Raw genomic sequence first — 27,820 nt, 5'->3', positions numbered from 1 at the left:
CTTTTCACAGATGGTGTGTTGAAAACACAATCTTGACCAGGTCCAGATGTCGTATGTGGCTGATGTGTGTCTCAAGTCTCTCTTCTTCCTCCCTGTACCTGCTGCCCCCCACCCACCCCCACTTGTGTGTTAAAGAGACTGGGTCACTTGTCTTCTAGAATCACCCACCCTATGGATTTGGCCACCTGCCTTCCCAGAGTACCACTTCAGCATCCTCTATCCCCCACATCCCGTCGCTGAGTAGTTAGACCCAGCCTCTGGCCGGAGGACGCGCATTTCCACTGTGTGTCCTGTGGCATGACACCAAGAAGGACAAGTCCAGCTGTCTCTCCTTCTGCAAAGAAAGTTCCCTCCAAACATTTCTCCAAATAGCATCAGCATCTCCTAGTGACTGCTGCCCACATCCATTATTTCATCAGAGCAGTGGTTCTCCATCCGGGTGGGGGGGGGGGCTCCACCCACCCCCCACCACCCCCCGCAGGGAGCATCTGGCAATGTCTGAGGACATTTCCGGCTGTCACAACCTTGGACCAGGGGAGCCATAGCATCTCGAGGATAGAGACCAGGGACATCACTAAGTCACCTATGAGGTAACCCCACAGCGCCCCCCTCCCCAATACAAAGGGTTATTCTACCCAAAACATTGGCATTGCTGAGGCTGGCAAATGCCAACCTTCCCACTCCCTCCCCCGTTCCCTCTGGGGCCGGGCGCACCTGTTGATCTGGGTGACATACTGCTTCATCTCCTTCAAGGCCACGTCCAGTTTGGTGAAGAGCTGCCGGTAGGCTCCCTGGATCTCACGGTCCTCCTGTCTGAGTAGGAAGCTCAGGCCCCGGTCCTCCTGGCTAGCCGTTTCACTGGCAGACCCAAAGCCGCTGTCGTTGAGGCCCTGCTGTTGGAGGTCCCCATCCGCAGCAGGCAGGCACTTCCAGGATGGGGCAGCCATGGTGGTGATACAGTGCTGGGTGTAGGACATGGGGTTCAGGTGGCCTACAGCGGGGGGAGAGGGGGAGCTCGTTTGGAAACAGCCTCCAGACACCCATAAACCCCTTAGAAATATACAAACCTATTCCATGGATCCCAATGAATGAGAAAAACTTTCTATTAAATATTCTTTTAATTGACTAGATAACTTGGAGAGGAAAGTTTCAGTTTGAGATGCTTTTAACCACCATGAAACTTTTCCTGACTGGAACACAGACATGATGGCTGGTACTCCAACAGCCGTTTTACATCATAAGGCATCCTTCAGGAAGGAAGCCACCTCTAGAGATGGTGGGCTAGAAGGAACCTGGATCCCTGATGGCTAACTGGGGAGCCACCATTCTAGTCCTAGACTACTGGTCTCTGGACATGTTTCCACAGATCTGAACACAACATCTAACAGACACACACAGTTACCTTGCTCGGGGTCAAGGCCGATGAGGGAGGGTTTACGACCAAAACGAATACTGAAGGACCTGCCAACTGAGGGAGTAGTCTTGGGGTAGGACACTTCCATGAGGTTGACGTGGCAATTGGTGGGGCAGAAGTCCAGGCCACACAGTGGATGGGGTTCCGGGGATGCTTGTTTGAAGGGTGGGCTGACCCTGCTCTTCAACTGGGCTGCAAACTGAGAAAGGTGGGGAATATGGGTCATGATTCAGGGGTCTGGGAATTCCGGCCCACTTCCAGCACCCACTTCACCCTAGTCTAGGCCAGACATTCCAAAACTAGACAAAATGCCAATAGCTTCAAATGGAAAAGTGAATTCCCCTACACTTGCCTTTCACTGCATCCAGATTTCAAGGAAGGTATGGGGAAATCTGAGGCCTCCAACTACCCACCCACATTCATTTCTTCACCTCAGCTGCTCTGAGCTATCCTTGAGGAACCATCTCTCCCCAAAAGCGTGAGAAGGAGAGAGGCCACCTTCTTGTGATGGTGTGATAGCTGAGCACCTGGATACAACCATGCCTGAAGTTCACCTCTGGACTTTTTAGTAACATAAACCAATAAATACTCCTATTTGTTTAACCTATGTTGGGTTGAATTTTAACATTGACAACCAAAACAGCCCAGGCTGATACCCTCTGGGGTGCAAGTACCTCCTGGTAGCAGGCAATCCTCTGGCCGATGCTCTCCAATTTGGTGTCACAGATGTTGCGGAACTCGTAGTGGGACATGGTTTTGATGTTGTTGTTCAGGGCCATGAGCCGCCCACAGTTTTGCACAAAGACACTGTCATCGGCAGCAAAGGCCTTGAGGATCTGCAGAAATACGAACCACCACTGAGCACACACTGTGCACCAAGGAGGGTCTTAAGCAGTTTCTCTATGGTGATCCCTGTAGGCTTGTAATAGCCCCGTGAGATGGGATCTGCTACCGGCCGATAAATAAGCTGAGGCTAAAGAGAAAAGAGGAAAGGGGGAAAAAGCAATTCTCCCAAATCCCAAAACTGCCAAGTGGTGGGGCAGCAACTAGACATCAGGGCTCCAGGCTAAGTTGTAGGAAATGAGAATGAGGTGCCCCACCCCCCAGGGCAGGGCAGCGCCCAGCGAGACCTTGGCAGCTAGGCCGAAGCAGCCACGGGGTTCCACGATCTTCTCCAGTACGTGGCACTTGACGCCTGCGGTGCTGACATACTCATACACCACGCCATGCTCCAAGTGTACGTTGTCCACGGTCAAGGTGACCACAGGGCTGTCTTCATGCAGGCTCAGCTGGGGCCCCAGGGACATCAGGGGGAAGGCTGGAAGCCAAAGGGACAGACAGCCCTGAGGAGGGGGCACCACCCCCCAGCCAGCCCGCCCCCGCAACCCAGCACGGCAGTGGCTCACGTGGGACATGTGGGGAGAAGCCTGTGCTACAGCTCTGCCCATTCTGGCCAGCCCACTCTCGCTTACCCCTTGTCCTCGATTTTCCTTCTAGGAATACACCTTTGTGCCCCATTCCCAGTCTCTGTGGCTCAGAAGAAGGAAGCCCTAACCAAACCCTTCAGTCATGGCAACTGGTTCAGGAACAAGCATGTGACCCGAGCCAGGCCAATGAGAGTCAAGTCTGGGACTTCCATTGGATCTACAAAGAGAACCGGACATTCCCTTTTTCAGTGGGATTCCAAGCCGCTGGAACCACCGCATGCAGAACACACAGAAGGAGCACAGGCAAGAACTGGACCAAAAGGGAGACTTTTCCCGAGACTGTATGTAGAACTGGATGGAGCCAGACCTGAAGCTGGCTTGACCCTACTCAATGTTTAGTTGGCTGAGCCACTGTTTTTATGTAGCCCAGTTTCAGTCCTGATTAACGTGGGCCCACAGAGTCTAAGTGATTCCTCAGAGGCCACAAGCTTGGTAGTGACATAGCTAGAAAATGAAGCGGGCACTTTACTGAACTGCTTTCCCTTATACCTGCTCCAAAGAGCACCTCTCAACACACCCACCAGGGTGGCCGTCCTCCCTCAGATCCATACTGTGTCACTGACTGCCAGCTTTTCTGTTCCCAGTCTGTTCCCCCTCGTGTCAGCGCCACGAGGACAGAAACCCTGTCCACCTTGGAGCCAGACTGAAGGAACAAGCATGTGACCTGAGCCAGGCCAGTGAGAGTCAAGTCTGGGACTTCTGTTGGATCTACGAGGAGGAGATAGACTCTTTTTCAACTGCGGATTCTAAGTCGCTAGACCCACTGGCAGAACAAAGCACGTGAAAGAGAAACCAATATTTTTATGGACCCCCAGCTCCTAGAACAGGGCCTGGCATACAGCAGGTGCTTCTCCTTGCTGAACAGAAGACTAGAAATAGCCAGCTCCTCTCAGCATACTTGACTGTCATTATTGGGGTCCCCCCTGTGCTGGGGAAGAAGCCCCACAGCCCTTGCCTCTCAGAGGGCATAAAACAGGCTCAGCCTCTCCTCCCCGCATCAGCCTGTCCCCTTCAGGACCCCTCTGCCAGGCTCTGTGCTTCAGCAGGAAGGGGATGGCTCCCCAAACAACGCCCTAAACCCCATTCTTCACTGATCCTGAATGTACCAGTAAGGAGCCCACAGATGTCAGATGCAGAGGCAGCCAGAGCCCCACTCTTCCCACAGCCTCTGCCTCCACCTCAAGCCCAGTGGAAATACAGGGCAGAATCCAGAGAAGCAATCGGCAAAAACGGGCTACTGTTCAAATGACACAATCACTGAGTGCCTACTATGTGCCAGGCACAGTTCTGGGCTCCAAGGTTCCAGCAAGGAAGAAAGCAAACAAAACCCTGCCCTCCTGGGTTTTATGCACTAGTGGGGAAAACAAAAGACAAACAGCTGTATGATATGTTAACAATACCTGCAGTGAAGAAAATAAAATAGGATGAAGAGACACTGAGGAAAAGAAAGGGCTTAACCAGGGTGCTCAGGGGGCCTCCCTGACGAGGTGACATTTGAACAGAGAGCTGAGTGAGATGAAGAGCATGAGGTAAGAAGTACTCTGGAGGAGAGCATCTGAGGCAGGTGGAACTGCAAGTGCAAAGGCCCTGGTGCAGGAATATGCTTGGTATTTGAGAGCAAGAGACTGGAGTGGATAGAGCAGAGAGCACAAGAGAAAAAGTGCTGGGAGGTATGGCTGGAGAGCCCGGCTGGGGCTGGAAGACCATGAAGAGGACTGGGTCTTTGCCTGGAGTAGGGTGGGAGCCACTGGAAGATTCTGTTCTGTTTTTTGAGAAAAGCCTATAGGAAGAAGAAGTAAGGCAGGACAGGGAGAACAGTGAGCAGGCTAGTGCAGGGGTCCTGGTAAGAAATGATGGTGGCGGGGTGCCTGGGTGGCTCAGTGGATTAAAGCCTCTGCCTTCGGCTTGGGTCATGATCTCAGCGTCCTGGGATCGAGTCCCACGACGGGCTCTCTGCTCAGTGGGGAGCCTACTTCCCCCTCTCTCTCTGCCTGCCTCTCTGCCTACTGTGATCTGTCAAATAAATAAATAAAATCTTTAAAAAAAAAAAAAAAAAAGGAAAGAAATGATGGTGGCTTAGGCCAGGCAGTGATGGAGGGGGTGGGAAGTGGTCAGATTCTGGATGCAGGAGGAAGGCAGGGCAACAGGTGTGCTGCTGGGATCAAGGTGGAGGGCGAGAGGAGAGAGAGAAGAGTCAAGACACATTCCGAGGTTTGGGGCCTGAGAATCTGGGAAGGATGGAGCAGGGACACTTAGAGGAGGACGGGGTTTCAGGGGGAGGCTAGGATTTCAATTTGGGCCATGCTAAGTGTGCCGTGCCTAATGGACATCCCAGGGCTGGCAGGTAGAAAGATGGTCTGGAACCCAGGGCTGAGGCTGGGCTAGGGATAAAGATGGGAGCTCGTGGTGGACAGAACACTGGCTCCTGACAGATACCTGTGCCCCAAGCCCTGGACCCTGTAAGTATGCTGTTCCATGGCAGCAGGGCGCAGATTATAGTTGCAGATGGAACTAAGTTTATTAAACGACGGGTTTTATACTAAAGAGATTATCCTGGGTTATCCAGATGAGCCCAACGCGACCACATGGTCCTTCCACGGGGAAGGTGAGGCAGGAGAGTCAGAATTAGACAGAGATCAGTGTGAGGGGGACTCAGGCCAATGCCGCTAGCTCCAAAGATGGAAGAAGGGACTATGTGCCCAGGAATGCAGGCAGCTTCTAGAAGCTGTAACAGGCAAGTACACGGCGTCTCCCCTCAAGCCCCAGAAAGGAACAGAGCTCCGTGGAGACCTGGCGGATGGCCCAGCAAGACTCAGTGTCGACGTCTGGCCTCCAGTGCTGTGGGGTTATGAATGTGTGTGTGTGGCTCAGTGTTACAGCGGCGAGCAGACAGGAAGACATTGCTGACAGCACCACTATGGCCTGGCCAGGAGCAGGGGGAAGCATGGACACAGAAGAGGACAGTCCCCGCTGGAGTCTTGGCCACATGGCCCACCTGTCCCGTTACCTGAGTCGGACTGCGGGTCCTCGCCGGGGGCCTCCTGGCTGGCTCGAGCCTCCTGGGCATCCTCATGGGTGTGGTAGACCCACTGGTACAGACCCTACCAGAAGGGCAGAGTAAGAGGACGCTGTGACCCCAGGAGCCCCAGGAGGAGCTTCTAGCCTGCTGGTGATACCACCTTTGGGAGTCCTCCAAGACTTCGCTCTGGAACGCTCCTGAGGGACCTCCAGTCATGCTCAGCCCTCACCCTCTAGACTCTATGCTCCACAGAGAAGCCGGGGCAAGGGGAGCCTCTGAAAACAGAGGTCAGACCCATGGTAGCAGACCCCCATCTCTCCCACAGCCCCAGGGCCCACAGACATGCCAGGCACATAGCAGGTGTTCAATTAACGCTTACTAGATGTACCAGTGAAGGCCTACTACTCTCCCCAGGACCCTGGCCCCCACCCCAACTAGAACATCAACTTCTACGATCAACTCTCTGCCCAATGTGCCTATGCGGTAAGAGAGGAGGGTCTTATCACACCCATGTCACAGTTGTGACCATCAAGACTGTGAGGTATCACGGCCCAGCTCCTCCAGCTCAGGGAGACAGCGTGGGCAAGACCCCGAGCCCAGCTCAGCCCTGCACAGTAGGCAGCCCCACCCAACCCGCCCCAAACGCTGTGGTGCGTTCGGGCTTCTCTGCAAGGAAGGAGGTGGCCCTCAGCCCCCTGTCCCACAGAGCAGGGCTCCCCCGATCCCCTCAGCTGCTGGCTGGCTCACCAGGGCCTCTTCTTGGTGGTTCCGGAATGCCTGGAAGTGCTCTAGGACCTCCTGTGCACCATCGCTCACCACGTTGTTGCCATTGACCTTGAGGATGCACTGGCCAGCACAGAGCCCTGCGGCTGCAGCCTCGGAGCCTAAGGGGACAGAGGTGTGAGGGTAGATGCAAGGCAGAGAGGGTGGGGCAGCAGCAGGCAAGGGCAAGTAACCAGATGAACGCTGTCCCCCACCCCACACACTGCCCCAACCCCCCAAACACACCCCAGACATTCCACCCCATCCCTCCTGCCCTCAAGCCACTCTCCAACCCACTCCAAGAGGCAGGACAGGGACTAGCATTCCCATTTCACAGAAGAGGGAACTGAGGCTCAGAGAAGTAGCAGCGAGGCCAAGGTCAACATAGCAAGGAAAGCTGGATGTGAACCTGGTACACTCCACTCTCAAGGTTCATCGCCTTCAAAATCCCTCGACAACCTGTGATACTGTGACAGGATCAGCCCCATTTTGTAGACAGGGAAACAAAGGTGTAGAGAGGAAAAGTGACTCTCTCAAGGTCACTTGATAAAGAGAAGCCAGGATCCAAACACAGGTCAACCAGACTTCAAGTGCATGCTTTTCCAGCCATACCACGACTCCCAAACTACAGGTCTTGGCCCCCAGAGCTTTATGTGGTTAATATGAAGAGTCTGGAAATACAAATGAATACCAAGCCCCATCCGTGCCTGGGAGAAGATCGGGCCTATTTGGTGTGATGGTGACAAGTACCGGCCTGGACCCAGGGGATGATATTCAAAACCTGGCTCTGCCACTGACCAACTGTGTGACCTCTGGCACGCTCCCCAACCTCTCTGTGCCTTGGTCTCCTCATCTGTCAAAGGAGGACGCTAATAATATGTACTCATCAGATTCTCGAGATATTCGGGGAGTTAAAAGTGTAAAACATGTAGCTCCAGGCCCCGCTCTTAGTAAGTGCTCAAGAAATATTAGCTGTTTTATGATTTTAGCCTGGTTCACCCATAAACACCTGTTCTTCTCTTGCGGCTGCAAGGCCAACGTTTGCGGCCAGGTGAGTCTCTTCTGTGCTCTCCCATCCCGCCTCCCCATCCACGCAGGCTCCGGATGCCAGCCTCCCTGATCTCTACCTATGAGAGCCCAGCAGGACCCCAACCCCTTGTTCTGACAACCAAAGAGTCTTCTGAGAGCGCCAGACGCCCCCTGCAGGGTGAAAGTACCCTGTGGTCAAGAACTGTTGTTTTAAAGAAAAAATAAAAACCCACTTTAAAATACTTAACAGTGGGATGCCTGGGTGGCTCAGTGGGTTAGAGCCTCTGCCTTCCGCATAGCATCGAGCTCTCTGCTCAGTGGGGAGCCTGCTTCCCCCTCTCTCTCTGCCTGCCTCTCTACTTGTGATCTCTGTCTGTCAAATAAATAAAATCTTTAAAAAATAAAATAAAATAGGGGCACCTGAGTGGCTCAGTGGGTTAATCCTCTGCCTTCGGCTCAGGTCCTGATCCCAGAGTCCTGGGATTGAGCCTCGCATCGGGCTCTCTGCTCAGCAGGGAGCCTGCTTCCCCCTCTCCCTCTGCCTGCCTACTTGTGATCTCTCTCTCTCTCTCCCTGTGTCAAATAAATAAATAAATAATATTTTAAAAAATAAAAATAAAAAATAATAAAATAGTTAACAGAGGGGCACCTGGGTGGCTCAGTCATTAAGCGTTTGCCTGGGATAGAGCCCTGCATTGGGCTCCCTGCTCAGCAGGAAACCTGCTTCACCCTCTCCCTCTGCAGCTCCCCCTGCTTGTGTTCCCTCTCGCGCTATGTCTCTTTCTGTCAAATAAATAAATAAAATCTTTTAAAATATAAAATAGTTAACAGACTCTTGGTAGCTTTCTGCCATGATATGCATTTTCTTTTATCAACTCGTGTTACAAGTACAACTATGACCATGAAAGTGGACAGTTCATGTTTCAACTTAAAAAGTGCGGCCCTCAGAGGCGCCTGGATGGCTCAGTGGGTTAAGCCTCTCTGCCTTCGGCTCGGGTCCTGGGATCAAGCCCCACATCGAGCTCTCTGCTCAGTGGGGAGCCTGCTTCACCCTCTCTCTCTGCCTGCCTCTCTGCCTACTTGCGATCACTCTCCCTGTCAAATAAATAAAATCTAAAAAAATAAAATAAAATAAAAGTGCGGCTGTCAAATACGAAGAGGGTTCAGAGCCTAGAACTTCAGACCTATGTGGTCTTGTCTCCCAGAGGGAGTGGCCCTCTAACCAGCATGCAAGGGGGAGGCAGCACGAGAACAGGCTGACTGTTGGCCCTCTGGCTGGATCTGACCCCAGAAGTGTGGCCAAAATTCCCACTTCTGGCTTCCTTTAAAAACTCATTCCTACCTGGTCATAATGAGCTTGAGCTGAAGGAAAATGAACCCCTTTGAAAGTGAGCATGTCTTTTCTCACCTTGCCATAGTCCCCACCATTCCCTATGTGTTCCCCTCAGCTATCTGAGCCCCCCTCTGTCTGCTGGGCTCACCTCTGCCCACAGCATAGACGCACGGCGGGGCAGCTCCACGGATCTGGAAGCACAAAGCCTCTGGGTGGTCGGGAACTTTGATGATCCTGCGCCGGGCAGAAGCAGCAGTAAGAGAAAGCAGCATTTTACCTAGGAGCCTAGGAGCCCCTGTCTCCCAGACTTTGGGGAAATCCAGCCCAAAGGTGTAGCAATGCCAGACTCTGGGCTCCCAAAGAGACAGACAAACCTCATTTAACCAGAGCCCATACCTCCCCGGATCTTTAATGACTCAGAACCACCCGTCCTGCCCTTGGAGAATGAATCCACACACAGAAATCCCAGGTCACCCTCCTAATGCCTTCTCTGTCACCTTCTCAGCGAGAGGGGGGCCCTGGGTGTTCAAACCAGCCCCTCGGGCAGCGAATATTTTGTTCAACAATCACAGATGGGAGGGTGAGAAGTGACCCAGAACACCTTGGTGCTGACTCCAGAAAAACGCCGAATGTCCCCTAGAGAACACAGTTCGAAAGGCCGGGTCTGGGCCATTCCGCAAGTGGGAGGCCAGAGCAGTGAACAGCACCCGCCCGAGGCTGTGCGGTGGGTGACACTGTCCCAGTGGCTTCGATGCAGCGACGTGCTTCCCCGTCAAGGGAATGCGCCCCACGGTGGGGCTCTGGATCATCCTCCCATCCCCACCTGCCAGATAAAACCATCTCGGGAGCCTGTTCTCGAACCTGAGGCACTTCCAGAACTTGACGCAGGCACATTCCCCTGGGTGATTTCTGCCACTTCCACATACCAAACTATCAATCATCTTCCCTAAATTGGCTCGCCTTTCTCACTGAAAGAATCACAGTTAGAACTTTCCATCACTCCCCTCAATAGGAAACCAGGAGCCTTTGCCTTAAATAGAAGAGAGAAATAAAACCCAAATGCACAATTTCTAAAATAGAAAATGCTTCTCCCTGCACCTCCATCTGGCATCGACCACTTCTCACCACCTCCACGGCCACCACACAGCCTCCTCGCCACTCCCCCACTTCCACCTTTGCCCCTGACAAGCTAGTCTCCACCTGCAGCCGGAGGACTCTTCCCAGAAGCTGTGTCACATTATGCCTTGCCTCTGCTCAGAACCTTCCAGCGGCTCCATGGTCCTTACCGTGGGCACAAAGTCCTACAAGGCCTGGCCTCCCTTGTCTGGTCGACCTCATCACCTACCCTTCCCTCTCCCTCACTCTGTTCCACCCCATCAGCCTCTTCACTGTTCCTCAAAGATACAAGCCACAGTTCCACCCCAGGACCTTTGCACTGGCTGTCTCCTCTGCCCGGAACACTCTTCCTCCCCTTGACTCCCTCCCTTCCCTTCTTGGTTTTCACCTCAGTTCACCACAGCATCTCCCTGGCTGCCATCCCTCCACACAGGCGCTCTTCTTTCCCAGCTGGAGAGACTGGCCCAGGCTTACTACCACCTGGTTCACTATATCTCTCACTTCTCTGTTTTGTTTTTTTGTGTGTCTCCTGCCCCACCCTCCACCTAGACTGAGAGGTATGAAGGGTAGGAATGTGTCCATCCAGACATCCCTGCATCCCCAGGGCCTGGAACGCCAGTCAGCACATAGTAGGTGTTCAGTAAACATCTCCTGAATGGATGAAAGTAGCAGCCTCGTGTCACATGCCCTAGAATGGGCCCCATCCACGGGGAACCAGGACAGCTCGGGCCCCCACCACCACTCCTGGCGCTCAGGCAACTCCTTAGGCCAAGAGGAAGACGGGCCGGACACCCCATCATGGCGACACTCACTCTTTGGCCTTGATGGCTACCAGGAGGCGCAGTGGGCGGCGGGAGCAGAAAGACTGGTTGAGGATGGACTCCACCTCCGCAAAGGGCCTCAGGAACACCAGATCCTCGTTGATGGAGTAGATCTTCCTCCCCACCTGCAGGCCGGCCATCTTGGCGGAGGAGATGGAGGAGACAAGCACACCACATCACTAGCCTCCCTTCCTCCTCACCTCGGAGCCCTGGCTGCATTCTGGCAGCACCCAGCCAGCCCAGGGACCAAGCACGCCCCGAGTGAGTCCCCCAGGGCAACCCCGCTCCCCGCTGTGGTGAGCAGTTAAGAAACCAGCTTTTGTCCTGCGCCTCCCCACAGGGCAACGAGGGGAGCCGGTGGAGTACAGGCTGGGAGACCAGCCCGAGCAGGGGGCTCACTCGCGGCTCCCCCTAGGGAGCGCAGGGGAGCCCGCCTTGGCCTGAGCGTGCGCACAGGACCACCGACAGGGAAGAACCACGGACACTGCGGGTGGCCCCCTGGAGGCCTCACCTCAGCCAGCGAGCCCCGCTGGACTGACTTCACCACCACGGCTTTGTTCTTCTCCTCGATGTCAAAGCCATAGTCCTCCTCCTGGGGCAGGATCTGAGGGCCCAAGGCAGGAGAGACCCGGTGAGATGCTGAGGGGGACCAGCAGCCAGCGCCACCCTCAGTCCCCACGAGACAGTGATCCTACCAGCTCCGCGTGCCCCAACCCTCCAGTGACTAGGGGTGCATGACAGCATGAACTTAAATACAAAGAGCACCCAGTACACAGGAGGTGCTCAATACATACCTGTCCAGGGAGGACACGCCACCTAGCTCGAACCTCAGCCTGGTGCTAATCATGTCCTTTTTACTTTTCACTTCTGTCTCCCCTTTCTCCTCCCAACACGAGCACCAAGTCTGCTCCATTATACCACCACGGTCCCCCCATCAGCAGGCAAACTGTACGTGCTCAGTAACAATCCACTGGCTTTACGAATAAAACAGATCCAACAATGTCCAGCCACCAAGAACTTGGGGACATGAAAGGAGTTTAGGAAGGAACAGTCCTTCCCACTGCAGGGTGGCAGGCAGGTTGGGAAGTTTGGGGGTTCTGTGGGCAGGGGGAATGCCAGGGAAATGCATTTATTTGTTCAACAAATATTTGCTGAGCTGCTGCCTGTGATACGAGCCAGGTGCTTTATGCGGCACCGGAAACAGTGCTGGATAAGACACACAGTCCCTGCCCTGCTGCGGGCGACAATCTAGTGGGAAGACAGACTACAGACAAATGAGCGAGGAAATACAGAATGTGATGCAGGCAATGTATCTACATAGGTGTGGCCTCCAGGCATTGTAGGATTCTCCTAAACTGGAGGGTTTTGACAACTGTAAAGAGTTTGAGTTCAAATAAAGCTCTTAAAGGGACAGACTGGTGTGGCAGGGGTCCCAGAGGAGGAGTTATCTGAGCTGAGACCTGAATGAAATGAGGAACAGAACTTTATGAAACTGGAAAAAGTGTTCCGGGCAGAGGACACAGCACGTGCAAAGGCCCTGAGTCAGGCCCATAATACTCGAGGATAAGACAGGAGATTAGAGTGGCTGGGGTCGGGTGAAGGAGGGGAGAACACAGGAGATGAAGCTGGAGAGATAGGGAGAGTCTTATAGACCATGATGAGAGACCGGATTTCATCCCAAGTGTGATAGGGAGCACGGGTGGGCTTTATAGTGGGAGAAATGGGAATCCCCATATTTACGGGATCCCTGTAAGCACCACATGAGAGAAGTTAATGGTGCGGTCTTCCTATGAGTCAGACATCAGCCCCAACTCTGGCTGTGGCAGGAGATCTAAGCTGCTGAGCCTTCCTTTCACCACCTCCTGTGGACCAGGCATGAAGGCAGAGGCTGCTGGTCACCAGAAGGCAGAGAAACAGGACTTGGAGGGCTAGGCTGGACAGATAGCTGGGCAGGCTGGTAAACGTTCCCCTCAGCTGTAAGGGTATTTACAGCAATTGCACACGGACAGGGCGCCGCCGGCAGACCTAAGGCTTTGCAAAGGATCTGGGATGAGTCATTTCAGGGGCCAACCTCTCTGCACGATGCTAAGCTGGGACGTGGGGTGGATGGGGGTGGGGGGGCAGATGGGGGAAGAAGGAAAGGAAAAGAAAGGGAGCCAGCAAGCCTGATCTCTCCATAAAGAAGGCGGTCTTGGCCCATGAAGTGTAGAAGCCCCATCCTCAGGTGCTCCAAGTCGAGCCCAACTTCTCTAGCCATAATCGGCAGGTCGCCCCGCTCCCGGGCTGCAGCCAAGCCCAGGGACACAGAGGTAGCCCTTGTCCTCTGCTCCTACCAGCAGGCGCTTGGCCAGGATGTTCTCCACCAGCCTGAAGTCGTTGCGAAGCTGTTTGTTCTTGCTGCTGGTTCCCTCCATCTCCTCGTCTGCGTGGAAGCGGAAGTACTGGGACTCATCCTTGAACTCACTCTTCTCCAGCACTGCAAACCCACAGACGCGCAGCACACGGTCAGGCTCGGAGGGAAGGCTCAGCAGCATTTGCCAACTGGCAACCACAGGCCAGAGCCAACCCCGAGACAAGTTTGCTTTGGCAAGCATGGTGTTTTATTAAAGGGAATCATGTGCCAACCCTAACGGGTGAGGATACTTCGCACAGATGTCTGGCTTTCTGACTTCTCTTGAAAAGTCTGAACTTGCCCCACCTGCTATAAAACACATATTACAAAGCCGCAGGAACAAAAACAGTGTGGAATTATGGCAGAAACAGATAAAGAGCCAGGGGAAGAAAACGGAAATCACATAAGAGGACCGTGTGTTTATGGGAACTTAGACTATGATGATGATGATCATGGGGAGGACTGCGGAGCATGTCGGGAAAAACTGACTCACTGCGGGGAGAAAAATAAAATCGTATCCCTACCTCAAACCATGTATCACAATAAATTCCTGATGGATTAAAGACCTAAATATGAACAGGGAAACTAACACTCACCAAAACAAAAGGCAAAACATCTTTGTCCTAGGGCAGAAAAAGATTTCATACATGAACCGCCCCCCAAAAAAGCAGTATCATGAAAATAAGGACTTCAGTTCAATGACAAGACCATAGGCAAATGGCAGATTCAAAAAAAAAAAAAAAAAAACTATAATGTCTAAAGCCAAAAAGGAATAAATATCTAGAACATAAAACAAACACCAACAAATCCACCAGAGGCAGCTGGGAAACCACAATGAGACACTTCAGAAGGAGGATTAGCAAGCTCACGCCCTATAAACCAGAGCCCGCCCACTGCCTCTTTTTATCAATAAAGTTTTATTAAAACACAACCACATCTATTTATTTACTGGGGCTGGGGCTGCTTTCATTCCACAGTGACCGACAGAGATGACTGTGAAAGGCTGTATGGCCCACAAAGCCTACAATATTTACTATTTTGGGCCTTGACAGGCCCAAAATAGGAGAAAACAGAAGTTTTCTGACCTCTGTTCTAGAAGGCGGGAAAATGGATACAAAAACCAGTCACAACCAGCATGTGGTCTGGGCCCTGCGGGTTAGAATTTAACTAAGTCTCTTCCAGTGCTGGGCACGGCAGGGATGCAGGCTTAGGTTCGGTTAATCCTCAGACGAGGATGGACTGGCTGTACCCCCTTTTATAGGTAGGGAGACTAAGGCCCAGAGAAGCTAAAAAAAAAACTGTGCACGGTCACAGTGCGGGCAGGATGGGTGTGGGGGAGAATTGCGGCAAGGGGGAAATCCAGGCTCAGTGGGGGAAAGGCAGTGTTTGGAGTCATGGAAGAAGGAAAACCAGCTGCCTAAGGTTCGAGATGTCCCCACCATCCCTGATGACGGAGGCTGTCTACAGATTTGGTGACTACATGAAAAGCAGGAGGCGATCCTTTCTTTCTCCTTCCTTCCCAGGAACTCGAGCTGTTTGCGTCTTCCTCCCATCACCCCCACTACCTCTTTGGAGAAAACAGACACGCAAATTGCTGTTTTTGCCCAGAACAGGGGAGCCAGGCCCCAGGGGCCGGCTGGCTTCACATCCACTATAAACACGAGGCGGACAGACTCTGAGAGTGGGAGGAGGAAGTACCATGTTGCGTCTTGGCTGAAATGTCTGGGGAAAGAGCTGGAATCCCCGAGTCCAGGACCACAGCCAGGTGAGGTCCCACCACCCACTGACGCAGGTTTCCCTTAAGGCCACCCGCCAGGCTCAGACCCCTGCCAGCCCCTGCCCGATCTCACATCCTCTGGGCCTCTCTGAGCCTCCACATGCTCATCTGGGGGACCCCGATAGCACCAACTTCCAGAGGGATGGGGGATGAGACAGTAGCTTCAGCTTCCCCATATGTGCTTAAAGACACTTCAGGGACCGGGAGCTCAGGTCAGACGCCACAGGAGGCCCCACCCGGGCCCCACCGCCCCCCTCTGCTCTGCCCCTAACCTGCATTTTGCAGTAGCCACAACCCTGGGATTTGGCCCTTTTCTATTTTAGCTTATTTCTGAGTTCGTGGCAGGGAACGGGGGGAGCAGGGACTACGCCCTGCAGTTTCTGTCCCTGAGGGGCCCCGAGGGTGTTGGCACTGCCTGGGAGTCACCCTCCCCCACACCCCCACCCGCAGAATGTCCTCAGCCAGCAGCCTTCCCAGAATAGCGGCAGGGGTGGACCCCTAATTACTTTCACCCACAAATGAGAGGTTCTGCCCAGCTGATCGGCGGGAAGGATGGAGCTGTCAGAGGGCCCCGCAGGGAATAGAGCGGCTTCTGGGAATGAGGGACTTTGGTGACAGGAGCTGATGGACGGGAATGACTCTGGCTGGGCCTGACCTGCCCATCTTCGCTGGCGAAACAGGCAGCTGGGAGTGCGTCCTAATGCCTAACCCCACAGAGGCATGGGCACGCTGAGCTCAGAGGAGGAGGGGATCCAGTGGCAAGATGAGGAAACAGAGGCCCAGAGAGGCACAGAGGTTTACTGGGAGTCAGCGGAGTCAGGGCTGGAACAAGGCCTGCCGGCTACAAGGCAGGGGATACGCTGGCACACCTCTCATCCTGTTGAAGGGACAGCAAACCCAGAGCGAGACTAGGGGTGGAAAACTACGGCCCACTGCCTGTGTTTCTAAATAAAGTTTTATTGGCACACAGCCATGCCCACTTATTGAAGTACTGCCTGTAGCAGCTTCAATGCTGTGATGGCAGAGTTGAACTGGTGACCGACCCCGTGGCCTACAAAGCCTGAAATATTTAATATCTGGCCCTTCGCAGGGAGGGTTTGCTAACCTCTGAGCTGGAGCACAAAGCAGAAGTTGGGAGAAGGAATGACCAAGAGACCTTCTAGAATCTCACCCCTCTGCTGCCACCACCAGGGCCCAAGCCACGGCAACCCTCCCCTGGGGTCAGAATGGCTTCTGCACTGGCCTCTCGACTTCCACCCTCAGCCCCACAGACACGCTCCATGGTCCTCCTCTGCTCAGAACCCTGCCGGGACTCCCAGCGCACTGGAGTGAAAGCCCACACTGCTCCGGAACACGGACTGATTTCAGTGCTTGGTGCACGCACACGAGGCTGTGAGCTCCCGAGGACGGACTCCGGTCTGCCCTGCTCACCGCTCTGTCCCGGGAGCCTAGCACGGTGCCCACCCTGGGAAGGCAAGGGCTGGAGGCGAGCAGCAGGGACGACGCGACGGAAGCGCGGAATTAGTCTGTCAGGGAGAGAACAGCGCCGTGAAGAAGCATGAATCTGGGCCAAGCATGGAGAGAGGACGGAGAGGAGCTGTGTGGCCCTGGTGCTGGGGGAGGCCTCGGGAGGTGTGAACCAAACAGAAATACCGAGTAAGTCGGGGGTGTGAGGCAGGTAGGGCACCCCAGGCCAGGGAAACTGCAAGAGCCAAGGCCCTGGGGAGTGTTCTAGAAGGAGAAGAAAGGCTGGTTGCTCGGAGTTAAGTCTACCCACCCTGCTGAAAGGGTAGGAGCCTCAGGGCTCCCCCAGGGCCAGCAAGTGGGAAGGTCACAGAGCTCAGTGACAGAGTGTGCGGTCCGTGAAGCCCGCCAACCTGGGTTCAAATCCCAGCTCCTACTTGCTGTGTGAACTTGAGCCGCTGTCTTAACTAATAGGGCTTCCATTTCCTCAATTATAAATAAGGATGATATTAATACCAACATCAAAGGCTCAATTCACGATTAAACTAACGAACATAGGGGGAATGCTCAGGAGGAAGCCAGACACATGGCGTATCGACTGCTGTGTTAATTTGAAATGGTGACACTGGAACCCGTTCCTCCCTCCTGCCCACCTTCCCACCTCAGGATCATCTCAGGACTGCCCACCTCTCTACCCCTCCTCCATGCTTCTCTGGTGAGAAGGAGAGCGACTTATCTAAGGGGTCAGGCCCAGAAAAGCGGTGTGAACGTCCCTGCCCGGCTCCCTTCCTCTCTCACTTACAACCTGCCTGCACTCTGTCCCCACAGACCCCTCTCTTCTCCTCCGTGTGGAAGCCCGTGGACCAGCCCCGCATGATCTAACCTCACTGCCCACCCGGAGGTCATGTCCTATCCAGGAGAAGGGCCCAGAAAGCCCATAGATTTGACCTCAAAGCAAGTCCATTTTCTCAGCCAACCATTACCAGTCATCTTGGTCCCTACTGAAGCCCTGAGGTGATGTCGCCATCAGGGCAGAAGAGGGAGGGGCGTGGGGTGGGCTTCCTGAGCCACTCCAAGCCCCCCTCGGTCTACAGGCCCACAGAGCCGGCATCTAGCCTGGGCTCCTCCGTGGGCAGGCTGAGCACCTCCAGCCCACCACTTGCTCTCTCGGGGCCTCTGGGCCCCCATGAAATGCCCCAGGGACCAGGGTCCCTACTAGCTTTTGTGTTCCAGGGCAAACCGCCCCCAACCCAGGAGGCTGGGCTGAAGAGAAGGGGCAAATTACCGTGGTGCATGAAGCCATTGTTACACAGGCCCACGCCAAGCGCCACCGCTTCCTCCCGCGTCTGGCAGTCACCCTGGAATGGAACAAGAAGGGGAAGGTGTTAGGTGCACCGACACTGGAGGGGCTGAGCGAGGCTGCGAAAAGCCCACCATCACCCCGAGAATGGAGGCGCCACAGGGGCAGGGATCTGTGTCTGTTCTGCATACCGCGGTACTGACCAAACACGTCTATGACTATTAGGAATAAACCCCACACAAGAAAATCAATAGCAGCTGAGATAAAGCCATTGTGTATCGTGCCATAAATACCACAAAGGAGAAATGAAGATCTGATGTGACAGATATTGTTGGCTGCCTAGGAATAACGCTTTCACCAATACCACGCTAGCAATGAAGCTGTCACTGTTGAAGCCAGCAACATATCCATCTAGGGGTTCACAAAGCCCAGCTCCCTTGCAGTGAGAGGTGGCCAATGAGATATAAGCAGAAATCACTGGTAGGGAGCTCTGGAAAAACCTGTTGTCCCTGGTCCTTCTTTATTCTTCCTCCTCCTCCTTGGAACAAAGATGTGATGGCTGGAGCTCCTGCAGTCATCCTAGACCACAATACCAAGGACCAAAATATGCTAAGGATGGCAGAGCAGGAAGAGAGACAGACCCAAAGGTCTCCTGAGGCTGCCCTAGCAGCTCTAGCCCACCCACCTCTAGGCTTCTCTCACAGCAAAGGAAAATCAACTCCTAATTTATATCAGCCTCTGTAGCTAGGATCTTTGATGCTAGCAATGAAGTCTAAGTCCTAACTGACCTAGCTATAGCCAGCGAGATACCTGGGGAAGGCTACCAGGGGATTCTGGAAAATACCTTCCTCCCTGAAAAAAGAGGAAAGCAGTACCACATCCCCTACTGGGGACAAAGTCGCATGAGGAAGTGACTGATATATGTAGGTCTAAGGGGCTATCCAGTGACCAAGATGGCAGATGATGCTGTGGACAGCAGAGTGAAGGACGGAAGGTTCTTGACATGTGGCATGACTGGTATGGGGCATAATTATCTGCTCAGGCCACCGTTTAGTTGGGTTTTCTGTTGTTGCAAAGGAACACACTCCTAACCAGTACAGCTGAAGTCCGCTTCACCTCTCAGGGCTTTTCCAAGGAAGTGACGTCCAACCCAAAACTGAAGTTATGGATGGTCATGGCCCCTAGGGCCCGTGTTTGAGGCCTACTCTCCCATGTGGAATGTCATCTTGGTGGGAGAGCTCCTCAGTTTTTCTCACACAACTGCCCCACCACCACCAACCCAGGCCAGGGTTGAGGACACACGGTCCCTGCGGAGCTACGGTGATGCCCTCTGCCTCAGGAACACAACCGGAGGAGGAACCCAAGGACAGGGACCAGCTGGTGTGGTTCTCCCCACAGTGCCCCGAAGAAGGGGCCCTTGGCACCCGCTCCCAAGATGCTGGGCACTTCCTGGTGCCAGTGCTTTCTGAGGCTGGGTCCTGGGTCTCCCCTAACTCTGTGGGTGCTCTTTACCCTTTCCCATCTTCTCTTTTCTTCCCCCTTTCCTTTAGCTAGCCAGAATCTGTTTCTGGTCCGTGCAAACCCCACAATCTCAGTTCATCAGGGAAACCATGTGAGTTGTGTGGCACGGTTAGGGATGAGGGTGATGGGGGGAACAGCTGGGTCGCAGACAGAAAAAACAGCATGGACAAAGGTCCAGGGGTGGAGACAAAGCCTGCGTCACAAAAGGCAGCCTCGCCACCAGGGAGGGGGTGAGTACGCTCCATTAGGACAAGGTGTTTGATCTGCTGTGTTCCCTGTGGAATCCCAATGGCTTAGAATTCAGGCCTGGCATACAAGGGGTGCTCAATAAATATCTGGCGATTCAATAAAGTTGCTGTCAGCAGGGGCCAAATCATGTAGGAGCTTGTGGCCACAGTCAGTGAGCTTCAGCTACACTCAGATGGCCACGGGGCCCAACAACCGCTCATGGAACGGACTCCCGAAGCGAGAAGGGGTTTCAAGAGGCCATCGCCTCGACTGTCCCCCACCTACTCTGCCAGCCACCGAGGGGCCAGGGAGAGACCTGCCCAGCTAAAGGAGAAACAAATGCCAGGGGCTGCAGGACTCAGAGCACGGGGCCTGAGGGAGCCACTGGCCTCCGGATGTCACGCCTTGGCTGACTCGAGGAAGAAAAATCTCTCCCGTGGGACCCCAGGCCAGCAGCCGGAAGGCTGTGTGCACAGAGCCCAGCCAGGGTAGGCGGCTGTCCATGCGAGAGGCGGCATCCGGAGCAGCCTCCCCCAGCTGCACAGGGCCAGCAGGGGAGGCACAGCGGGGCCCAGGTGGCGAGCAGGCGCCCGCTCCGCAGCGTGGGAGGACCCCGGCAGGCATCTGGGGCCCACCTGGCTTTCTGAGGCACTCACAGTCTGGGCTGCCAGCCCATCCCTGTCCCCCTTCCCACAGGGAGGACCCACAGGGAGGCTCCTAAAGTTAGAACAAGAACAGGATTCTCAAGTTAACCATGGAATACGCTGACCCTGGACACCTAAAAAGTAAGTCCCCTACCCCACATCCCACCAAGTTGTGGGAAAACCTCAAATCACCATTTTCTCCCCTCCCGGAGGAAGGCACAGGCACACACAGCCCTGTCCCGCTGCACCGCCACACTCCCCTCACCTCCTCCACCCACCCACTAGCCCCCGTGCTGGTGCTCCAGCCACGCTGGCCTCCTTGCTAGCCCTTTCACAAACTACGTGCCCCCACCTCAGGGCCTTTGCACTTGCTCCTTCCTCCCCCTGGAAGGCCCTGTCCTGGCTTTTTTAAGTCTCAGTGCCCAAGTCAGCTCCTCAGAGGACAACCTAAAGTAGCCCCCCAGCCCCCACTCCCCACCCCCATGCATCCTCTCAACCAATGTTCATCCATTTATACTCCCATGACCTTGCATGATACCAGTGCTGCACTTGCCACAGTCTGAAACAAACTCCTCCCTTCCCGCCACTGCTCTCAGGAAAATCAGCACCAAGGATTCCTGGTCCTTGGGGTCCCTCCTGATAAGTGGGTGTGGTTTAACGTCTGTCCCTCACTAGAACATCAGTGGGCGGCAGTGATGCCCATCAAGGTGACCCACCTCCCCAATGGCACCCAGCACTCAGGGAGCCACAAAACATCTCTACCCAGAACCACCTGGGATGCCAGTGGCAAAGGCAGAGCTGGACTGGGTGACAGAACACTCCGGGGGGGTAATGGACCCAGGGCTTCGGGAGGCTCCCTGCCCATGACTTGGGAAGCCCCAGGACAATGTCCACAGATGCCTCTTATTGACCCGCAGCATATCAGGTGCTACACCATCTCCCTCCTCGTCTTGAGGGTCAACCCAGAGGCGGTCACTCCCCTTAATCCCATTTAACAGATGAAGAGCCTGGGGCACAGACGGGCTTGCACTTGCCTTAGGTTACACCGTGAGAAAGGAATTCTTTCGGGGCCAGACCCTTCCCCCCACCACCATGTTATGGAAACGGAGACTCCAAGAGGACAAGTTAGTTGCACATCTTTGGGGCCAGGGCTCCTGACATGTGCCCATGGATGCTTTCTTTCCTCTGCCGGTGCCTCGAGCCACCAGCCCACTGCGTCCCCAGAACCTGAACCAGTGCCCAGTACACAGTAGGTGCTCAAAGAAAGGGAGAAGCTAATTAGCCCTCTTGTTGACTGGCTCCACACCCTCCCCTGACTGCTCATTTTAAATACTGCCAAAGCTGACCAGGAACGGAGCGTCTGGCATGCCAATCCTGCTCCACCCTCCACCCACCCATGGGGGAGTCCAGTGTTCACCCCAAAGACAGTGCCTTCCCGCATCAGAGGAGAATTCTTGATCTTCCTAGGCAACTGGGGACTCCTCCCCCAGTCTCCCGATCCCCGTAAAGGGTACCTCCCACCTCCCAGCGCATCAAAGCCCCAGGACACATCCTTGCCTCCTATCCTGCCCCATAGCAGCACACCCCGTGCTCCCCATCTCCAGGCATTTCTCAGACCCACTGACATCTCAGCATCTAGGGGACCCATCTCATTCCCAACTCAGGCCGGGGACTCACCACTTAGGGCAGAGCCCACATCACGCTTCAGAACCCACACACAGCCGTGAGCACCAGTGGAGCTTGGGAGTGTGGCTTGAGGCCACAGAAAGGGCCGAGCTGGGAAGAAGCAGCCGTTTCCGAGAGCCCGGACCCAGGCAGGTCTAGGCTCCAAGCAAAGAACCTAAACCACAAAGGAAATCACCCCGTGTCACCCTCACCTGGAACGGAACACTCCAGAGGCGGGACTCCATGGATTCGCCCCCCCCACCCCGCCCCCTACCCTACCCCCCACCCCCTGCTGGTTGTTTCCTGATCTCACTGTCCCTGCGCCCCCAAACCTCCTGCAGGTTCTCCAGCCTTCCGTACCACATGTAATTTGGAGCCACCTTGAATCCCTCGTGCGGGAGATAAGGAATTATAACAACCGTCGCATTTACTGAGCAATTCCTCTGTGCCAGGTGCCAGTCTAAGCACTTTATGTGATTAACTCACTGAATCCTCAAAATAATCTAACAGGGAAGGTATTGTTTTTAGCTTTATTTTGCAGGTGTGGAAAGTGAGGCACAGAGAGGCTAAGAGGCTTGTCCAAGAGCACTCCGCTAGGAAGACGCAAAGCTGGGATCTGACCCAGGCCAGCCTGGCTACTAGAAATCAGGCACATGCTGGGAGCTGGTTTCGGGAGCCGGAAGGGGAGGGCAGTGCCGCACAGTGGTTAGCACTCGGCGCCTGCCAGATGTGCAAAACTGAATTCCAATTCCAGGGCTGTTTTAAGACCTCCCGGGTCCTAGCATCCCACACCACAGCAAACATATTAAAATACACCCACATCCTACATTAAATATGCTGTTTGGGCCTGAAAATAATTTTTCAAGGATTTTTCTAAACCTGCTTTTGAAGTCATTTGGCACCAAGAAACATTTACTTTACAGATTGGCTACGATTTCTAGGCAATCATCAGGAATTGTGTGACATGAGAAAATCCCGCCAGCAAATTGTTTTCAAATGGAATGAGGTTTTTATGAATGCTAAATTTAACAATTAAGGAGGCTGACATAAAGCTGCATTCTGTAAACGTTTAAACACTTATCCGTTTTGATTTCACAGTTGTCTCCTCGTCTTTGGAGCCAATACGCTCTCTTTACAGATTTACAAATGAACACTCTCGCAAGCTCCCTGAAAAGTTCCCGAGGTACAAGCAGGGTGAGGCAGGCCCATCCCAATCCCAGCTCTGCCGCTAAGGGGCTGTGTACCCTTGAACCAAGTGCTCAGCCTCTCTGGGTCCCAGTGCCCCTGTCTATAAACGGGCTGGAGGATTCCACGAGGTAATGCACAAAACCCAGCCAGAGGAAGCGCCCCAGGAGCAGGAGCCATGGGCCAGCAGACAGAAATGTCTGCAGCATCTCAGGGGAGCAAAAGCCTTCAGGAAGTTGCAGCAAAACCAAGCTGCCGCCCAGCCCTTGCCCCCTGGGCAACTTCTACGAAAGGAGTAACTTGGCAAGCTCCCCGTGGAGGCTCCTGTCTGGTGCCTCAGCATGAGACCGACTTGTCCCAGCTCAGCCGGGACTGTCCCTGTTTTAACTGGAAGCCTCCAGTGGCAGCAACCAAGCGTCCATTAAGCAGACACTAATAGATAATAATAAATGACAGATAAATCAAATGTGGGCGATCTGTGCGATGGAATATTATTCAGCTTCACAAAGGAAGGCAATTCTGACCCAGGCCACCATGTGGATGGCCCTGAGGGCATGACGCTGAGTGCCGTCTGCCAGCCACAGAAGGACAAAGGCTGCGTGACCCTGCTCACGGGGGTACCCAGTGTGGCCAAGCACCTGGAGACAGAAAGCAGAAGCGAGGTTGCCAGGGGCCGCGGGGAGGGGCGAGAGGGGAGCTGGTGTTGACCGGGGATAGGGTTTTTAGTTCTGCAAGATGGAAGAGCTCTGGAGAGGGAGGGTGGGAACAGCTCCCAGCGATGTGAGGGGAGGTTGGACGTCGGGTCACCAACAGCACGCTGAACCACGGTTATGACAGTTAAGTGTGATGTGTATTTTACACAAGTGAAAACTAGAGAAAAAACTGTTTAAAGCAACTTCAAGGCCAGCAGCCCGGTCAGCTCCTCGGTGCTGGGCAGAGTGAGCAGGCTGCTCCCGCAGGTCAGGGGGGACAGGTCCCACAGGTTGGGGAACAGCTCCCATGGGCTGGGGGACAGCTCACCTGAGCCAGCAGCCAGTCCACGAGCTTGCTCCCAGGCAGCACGGACTTGTACGTCTTCAGGTGGTAATCACGGTCTCTGCGGGAGAAGGGAACACATGTGAGCGCACCGGGCAGCACAGGTCCCTGGGGCTCTCCCCAGGCACAAGCTCTGATGTGTGGCATCTAAATTTCCCCCAGGGGCACCTGGGTGGCTCAGTGGGTTAAAGCCTCTGCCTTCGACTCGGGTCATGGTCCCGGGGTCCTGGGATTGAGCCCCACGTCAGGCTCTCTGCTTAGTGGGGAGCCTGCTTCCTCCTTTCTCTGTCTGCCTCTCTGCCTACTTGTGATCTCTCTCTGTCAAATGAATAAATAAAATCTTAAAAAAAAAAATCCCCCCCCCCAGTCCTGAAACAAAGGGTCGTGCTAACCTTGCAGTGAATTGACCGTTTCTGGGGCTTGAGGCTGGCAAACAGGAGTCTATGTGGCCAGCCACACACAGGCTGATGACCAAGTCTGGCTGGGGAGTTTCTCTAGACTTTAGGAACGGGGGAGCCGGGCAGGCAGCGTGCCAGTAAGTGCTGGCCCTGCCACTTCCTTCTCTAGGGGCTGATCAGGAGGCCCTTCTCGCAAGGGCACAGAGAAGGCAGGGGCTGGTCTACAGATGTGAGGGGCTCCCAGGGCCTGACCCCCGACAAGGCTAGCAAATGCTGGAATCCCCTCCGTTCCTCTAAGAGTGGACAAGAGCCGTTAAGACTCTGGGGGAGGAAACTGCAGCTGGTAAGAATGAGGTTGCGGGGCACCTGGGCGGCTCAGTAGGTTAAGCCTCTGCCTTTAGCTCAGGTCATGATCTCAAGGTCCTGGGTTTGAGCCCCATATGGGGCTCTCTGCTCAGTGGGGAGCCTGCTTCCCCCTCTCTCTCTGCTTGCCTCTCTGCCTACTTGTGATCTCTGTCAAATAAATAAATAAAATCTTAAAAAAAAAAAAGAATGAGGTCACACTCTCCGTCCCTTCATCCACAACCATAAAGCTTCATAATAAAAAAAAGAACCAATGGCTGGCATTTATACAGCCCGCACAATGTGCCAGGCATCACTCAAATTTAATCCTCATAGCAACCCAAGAGGTGTGAGCTATTCTTTTTTTTTTCTTTTTTTTTTGAGATTTTATTTATTTAATTTGTCAGAGAAAAAGAGCACAAGTAGGTAAAGACTCAGGCAGAGGGAGAAGGAGAAGCCGGCTCCCCGCTGAGCAGGGAGCCCGACGTGGGGCTCAATCCCAGGACCCCGGGATCATGACCTGAGCTGAAGGCAGATGCTCAACTGACTGAGCCCCTGGGTGCCCAGGTGTGAGCTATTCTTATGCCCATTTCACAGAGGTAGAATCAGAGACCAAAGAGGCTAATTACCTCTCAACATTCACGCAACAAACATGCACGGAGAGCTACTCTGCACTCTCCAATATGTACCCATTTATCCATCAGTGAATATTAAATCAGACCTAAAATCACGTTCCTCCATCTCAAGGGTTTGAAAGCCACACATGACTCACAGCTACTGTACTGGACCCCACAGACATGGGCCTGGTTACCACTGTGGAAAGGGCTATAAGACAGCAGTGCTCTAGGGGCTGGCCAAAGGTCTGGGGACACAGCAGCGAGCAGACTTCCTGCCCTTGGTGAGTGTACAGTCCAGTGGGGAAGAATTAGACAGCAAATCAATAAGGAATAAATACATAACACGTCAACCACTATTAAGTTTCAAGAAGAAAGGCCAAAGTGAAGGAGGACAGTGCACACCAGACACTGAGGCTTTGAGAAGTGAGCAGGGGAGGCCCCTTAGATTTGGAGACATTTGAAGGAAGTGAGGTTGTAAATATGCAGATTGATACCGGAAAAGCACTCCAGGCAGAGGGAACAGCAAGTGCAAAGGCCCTGAAGTGGATCTTGTTATCATCCCCATTCCACAAAGCAAAATGTTGAGGCACCAGGAGGCTTAGTAACTCTGCCCAAAGTCACACAGCTGGTCACCAGCAGCTGAGACTCAAACTGGCCCCAGAACGGACACCCTTCACCACCACGCTGCAACGTCTCCCATAGCGTGACTCACTCAGCCCTAAGGACAAATATGGAGGGTAGATGCAACGATTAGCCCATTTGATGGAAAAGGAGACTGAGGCTCAGAGAGGTTCAGTGACTAGCCCAAGGCCACACAGCTGAGAAGAAGCAGAGGTGAAACTGAAGCCGGGAGAGTAACTTACTTGATTACGGGGGTATAGAGGCTGTGAAGGCGGCAGTAAAGCCTCACGCCCTGAAAGAGAACAAGGCAGGGTCTGGGATCAGGCCACACCCTTCAGGAGCCTCCAAGTCTGGGCTGCCGGGAGAGACGGCTCCCAGCACAGAGCAGGCGGGTGGGGGAGGAGGAAGAGCACAGGCCACTGGGGTGCAGGCCTGCTCTGCAGTGACCGTGGGGTCAGGGCTGTGGGGTCAGGCGGCGTCCCTACCTTGGACATGATGTCCTCCAGCTCACTCCGGGCCTTGTAGGTGCCGTCGTCATAACGGAAGCGGTACATCACCTGCTCATTCTTAAACTGGTGCTTGTCAGACACTGGAGAGACCCAGGGGGCCAGTGAGGCTGGGCCCACCGCCCACCCCCGCCCTGCATCGCCCTGCACTCGGCCAGGCTCTGTGCCACATGCGATTTCGCTGAACCCCTCCACCCTCGCTCCTCTGCAGAAACCAGGTCTCCTGAGAGGCCCAGAAATGCCCTGACCCAGCCTGCGTTGGGACCCACCTGGCCCAGCACCTCCTTGGTGCTTGGTCACCAAAGCATGTGTTGGGACTGTGGGTGCTGGGGTGTGAGACCACACAGTGGGGATTTATGATACCCTCTCTATACGATGGCCTTGGGCGCCCCTGGTGCTTCTTTCCGGCCCTTCCCACCATGGATCCATTAGCAGATCCTGGAGGCTCTGCCTCCAAAACATTAACAGTCTGACTCTGCGTCCCACCCTGCTCCAAGCCATCGGGTCATCTCCCGTCTGGAACATCACGGCCCCCCGCCAGGCCCCCCACTGCTGTCCCTGGCACAAGAGGCCACTGCGGATGTGGCAGCCAGAGGGACCCTGCACAGGTCGGAGCCTCAGCATGGCTCCCCTCACCTCGGCACTCTGCAGCAGCTTCCGACTGCGCTCCGAGCAAAAGCCAAAGACCCCACGGTCCCTCGGCGGTCCTGAACTTCACCCCTTCCACACAATGCCCAGCCCCATACCTGCCCACATCTCCTAGCAGCACCCACGCCCCCTCCCATGGTAGCACCAGCCACCTGGCAGGTCCCAGGACACAGGCTTCCTCTCCTGGGGGGGGGGGGCTCTGCACCTGCTGGACCCTTGGCCTAGAGCCCCAGTGCTCTCCGGCTCCTTGACCTCTCAGGCACCTTCTCAGAGAGACCGTCCAACCACCCCCTTGCTCTCTTTCCCCACTCCCCCTCGTGCAGCACTGAGTGCCATCTGCATACATAGGTTTTACTTCTTTTCTTTACCACCTACCCCCTCTGACTAGAACATTGGCCCCACAAAGACATTTTCTTCTGGCCTGTTCTCTGCTGTGTGCACAGTGCCTGGCATGTAGGAAGCACTCAGTAAATACTGACTGAATGACAAAAACATA

At 54.4% G+C, this 27,820-nt stretch overlaps 1 protein-coding gene across 1 annotated transcript in view; it reads right to left on the bottom strand.

Moving 5' to 3' along the window:
• PREX1 (phosphatidylinositol-3,4,5-trisphosphate dependent Rac exchange factor 1) overlaps positions 1-27,820 on the bottom strand; it is a 173,828-nt gene that overhangs the window by 21,253 nt on the left and 124,755 nt on the right. Inside the window, exons 12-25 of the mRNA XM_032879024.1 lie at positions 26,656-26,759; positions 26,413-26,462; positions 24,178-24,253; positions 17,900-17,972; positions 13,315-13,457; positions 11,493-11,585; positions 10,973-11,121; positions 9,193-9,278; positions 6,668-6,804; positions 5,909-6,002; positions 2,545-2,732; positions 2,089-2,250; positions 1,403-1,613; positions 715-991 (exon numbers count right to left, since the gene is read on the bottom strand). Of these exons, the coding sequence (XP_032734915.1) occupies positions 715-991; positions 1,403-1,613; positions 2,089-2,250; positions 2,545-2,732; positions 5,909-6,002; positions 6,668-6,804; positions 9,193-9,278; positions 10,973-11,121; positions 11,493-11,585; positions 13,315-13,457; positions 17,900-17,972; positions 24,178-24,253; positions 26,413-26,462; positions 26,656-26,759 (1,843 nt within the window). The remainder of the gene's footprint in view (positions 1-714; positions 992-1,402; positions 1,614-2,088; positions 2,251-2,544; positions 2,733-5,908; positions 6,003-6,667; positions 6,805-9,192; positions 9,279-10,972; positions 11,122-11,492; positions 11,586-13,314; positions 13,458-17,899; positions 17,973-24,177; positions 24,254-26,412; positions 26,463-26,655; positions 26,760-27,820) is intronic.

This window comes from Lontra canadensis, unplaced genomic scaffold (genome assembly GCF_010015895.1).
Source record: "Lontra canadensis isolate GAN:19392208 unplaced genomic scaffold, GSC_riverotter_1.0 scaffold65, whole genome shotgun sequence".
Lineage (NCBI taxonomy): Eukaryota > Metazoa > Chordata > Mammalia > Carnivora > Mustelidae > Lontra > Lontra canadensis.
The sequence above is the reverse complement of the archived record's forward strand: the minus strand, read 5'-3'. Positions and strand labels throughout refer to the sequence as shown.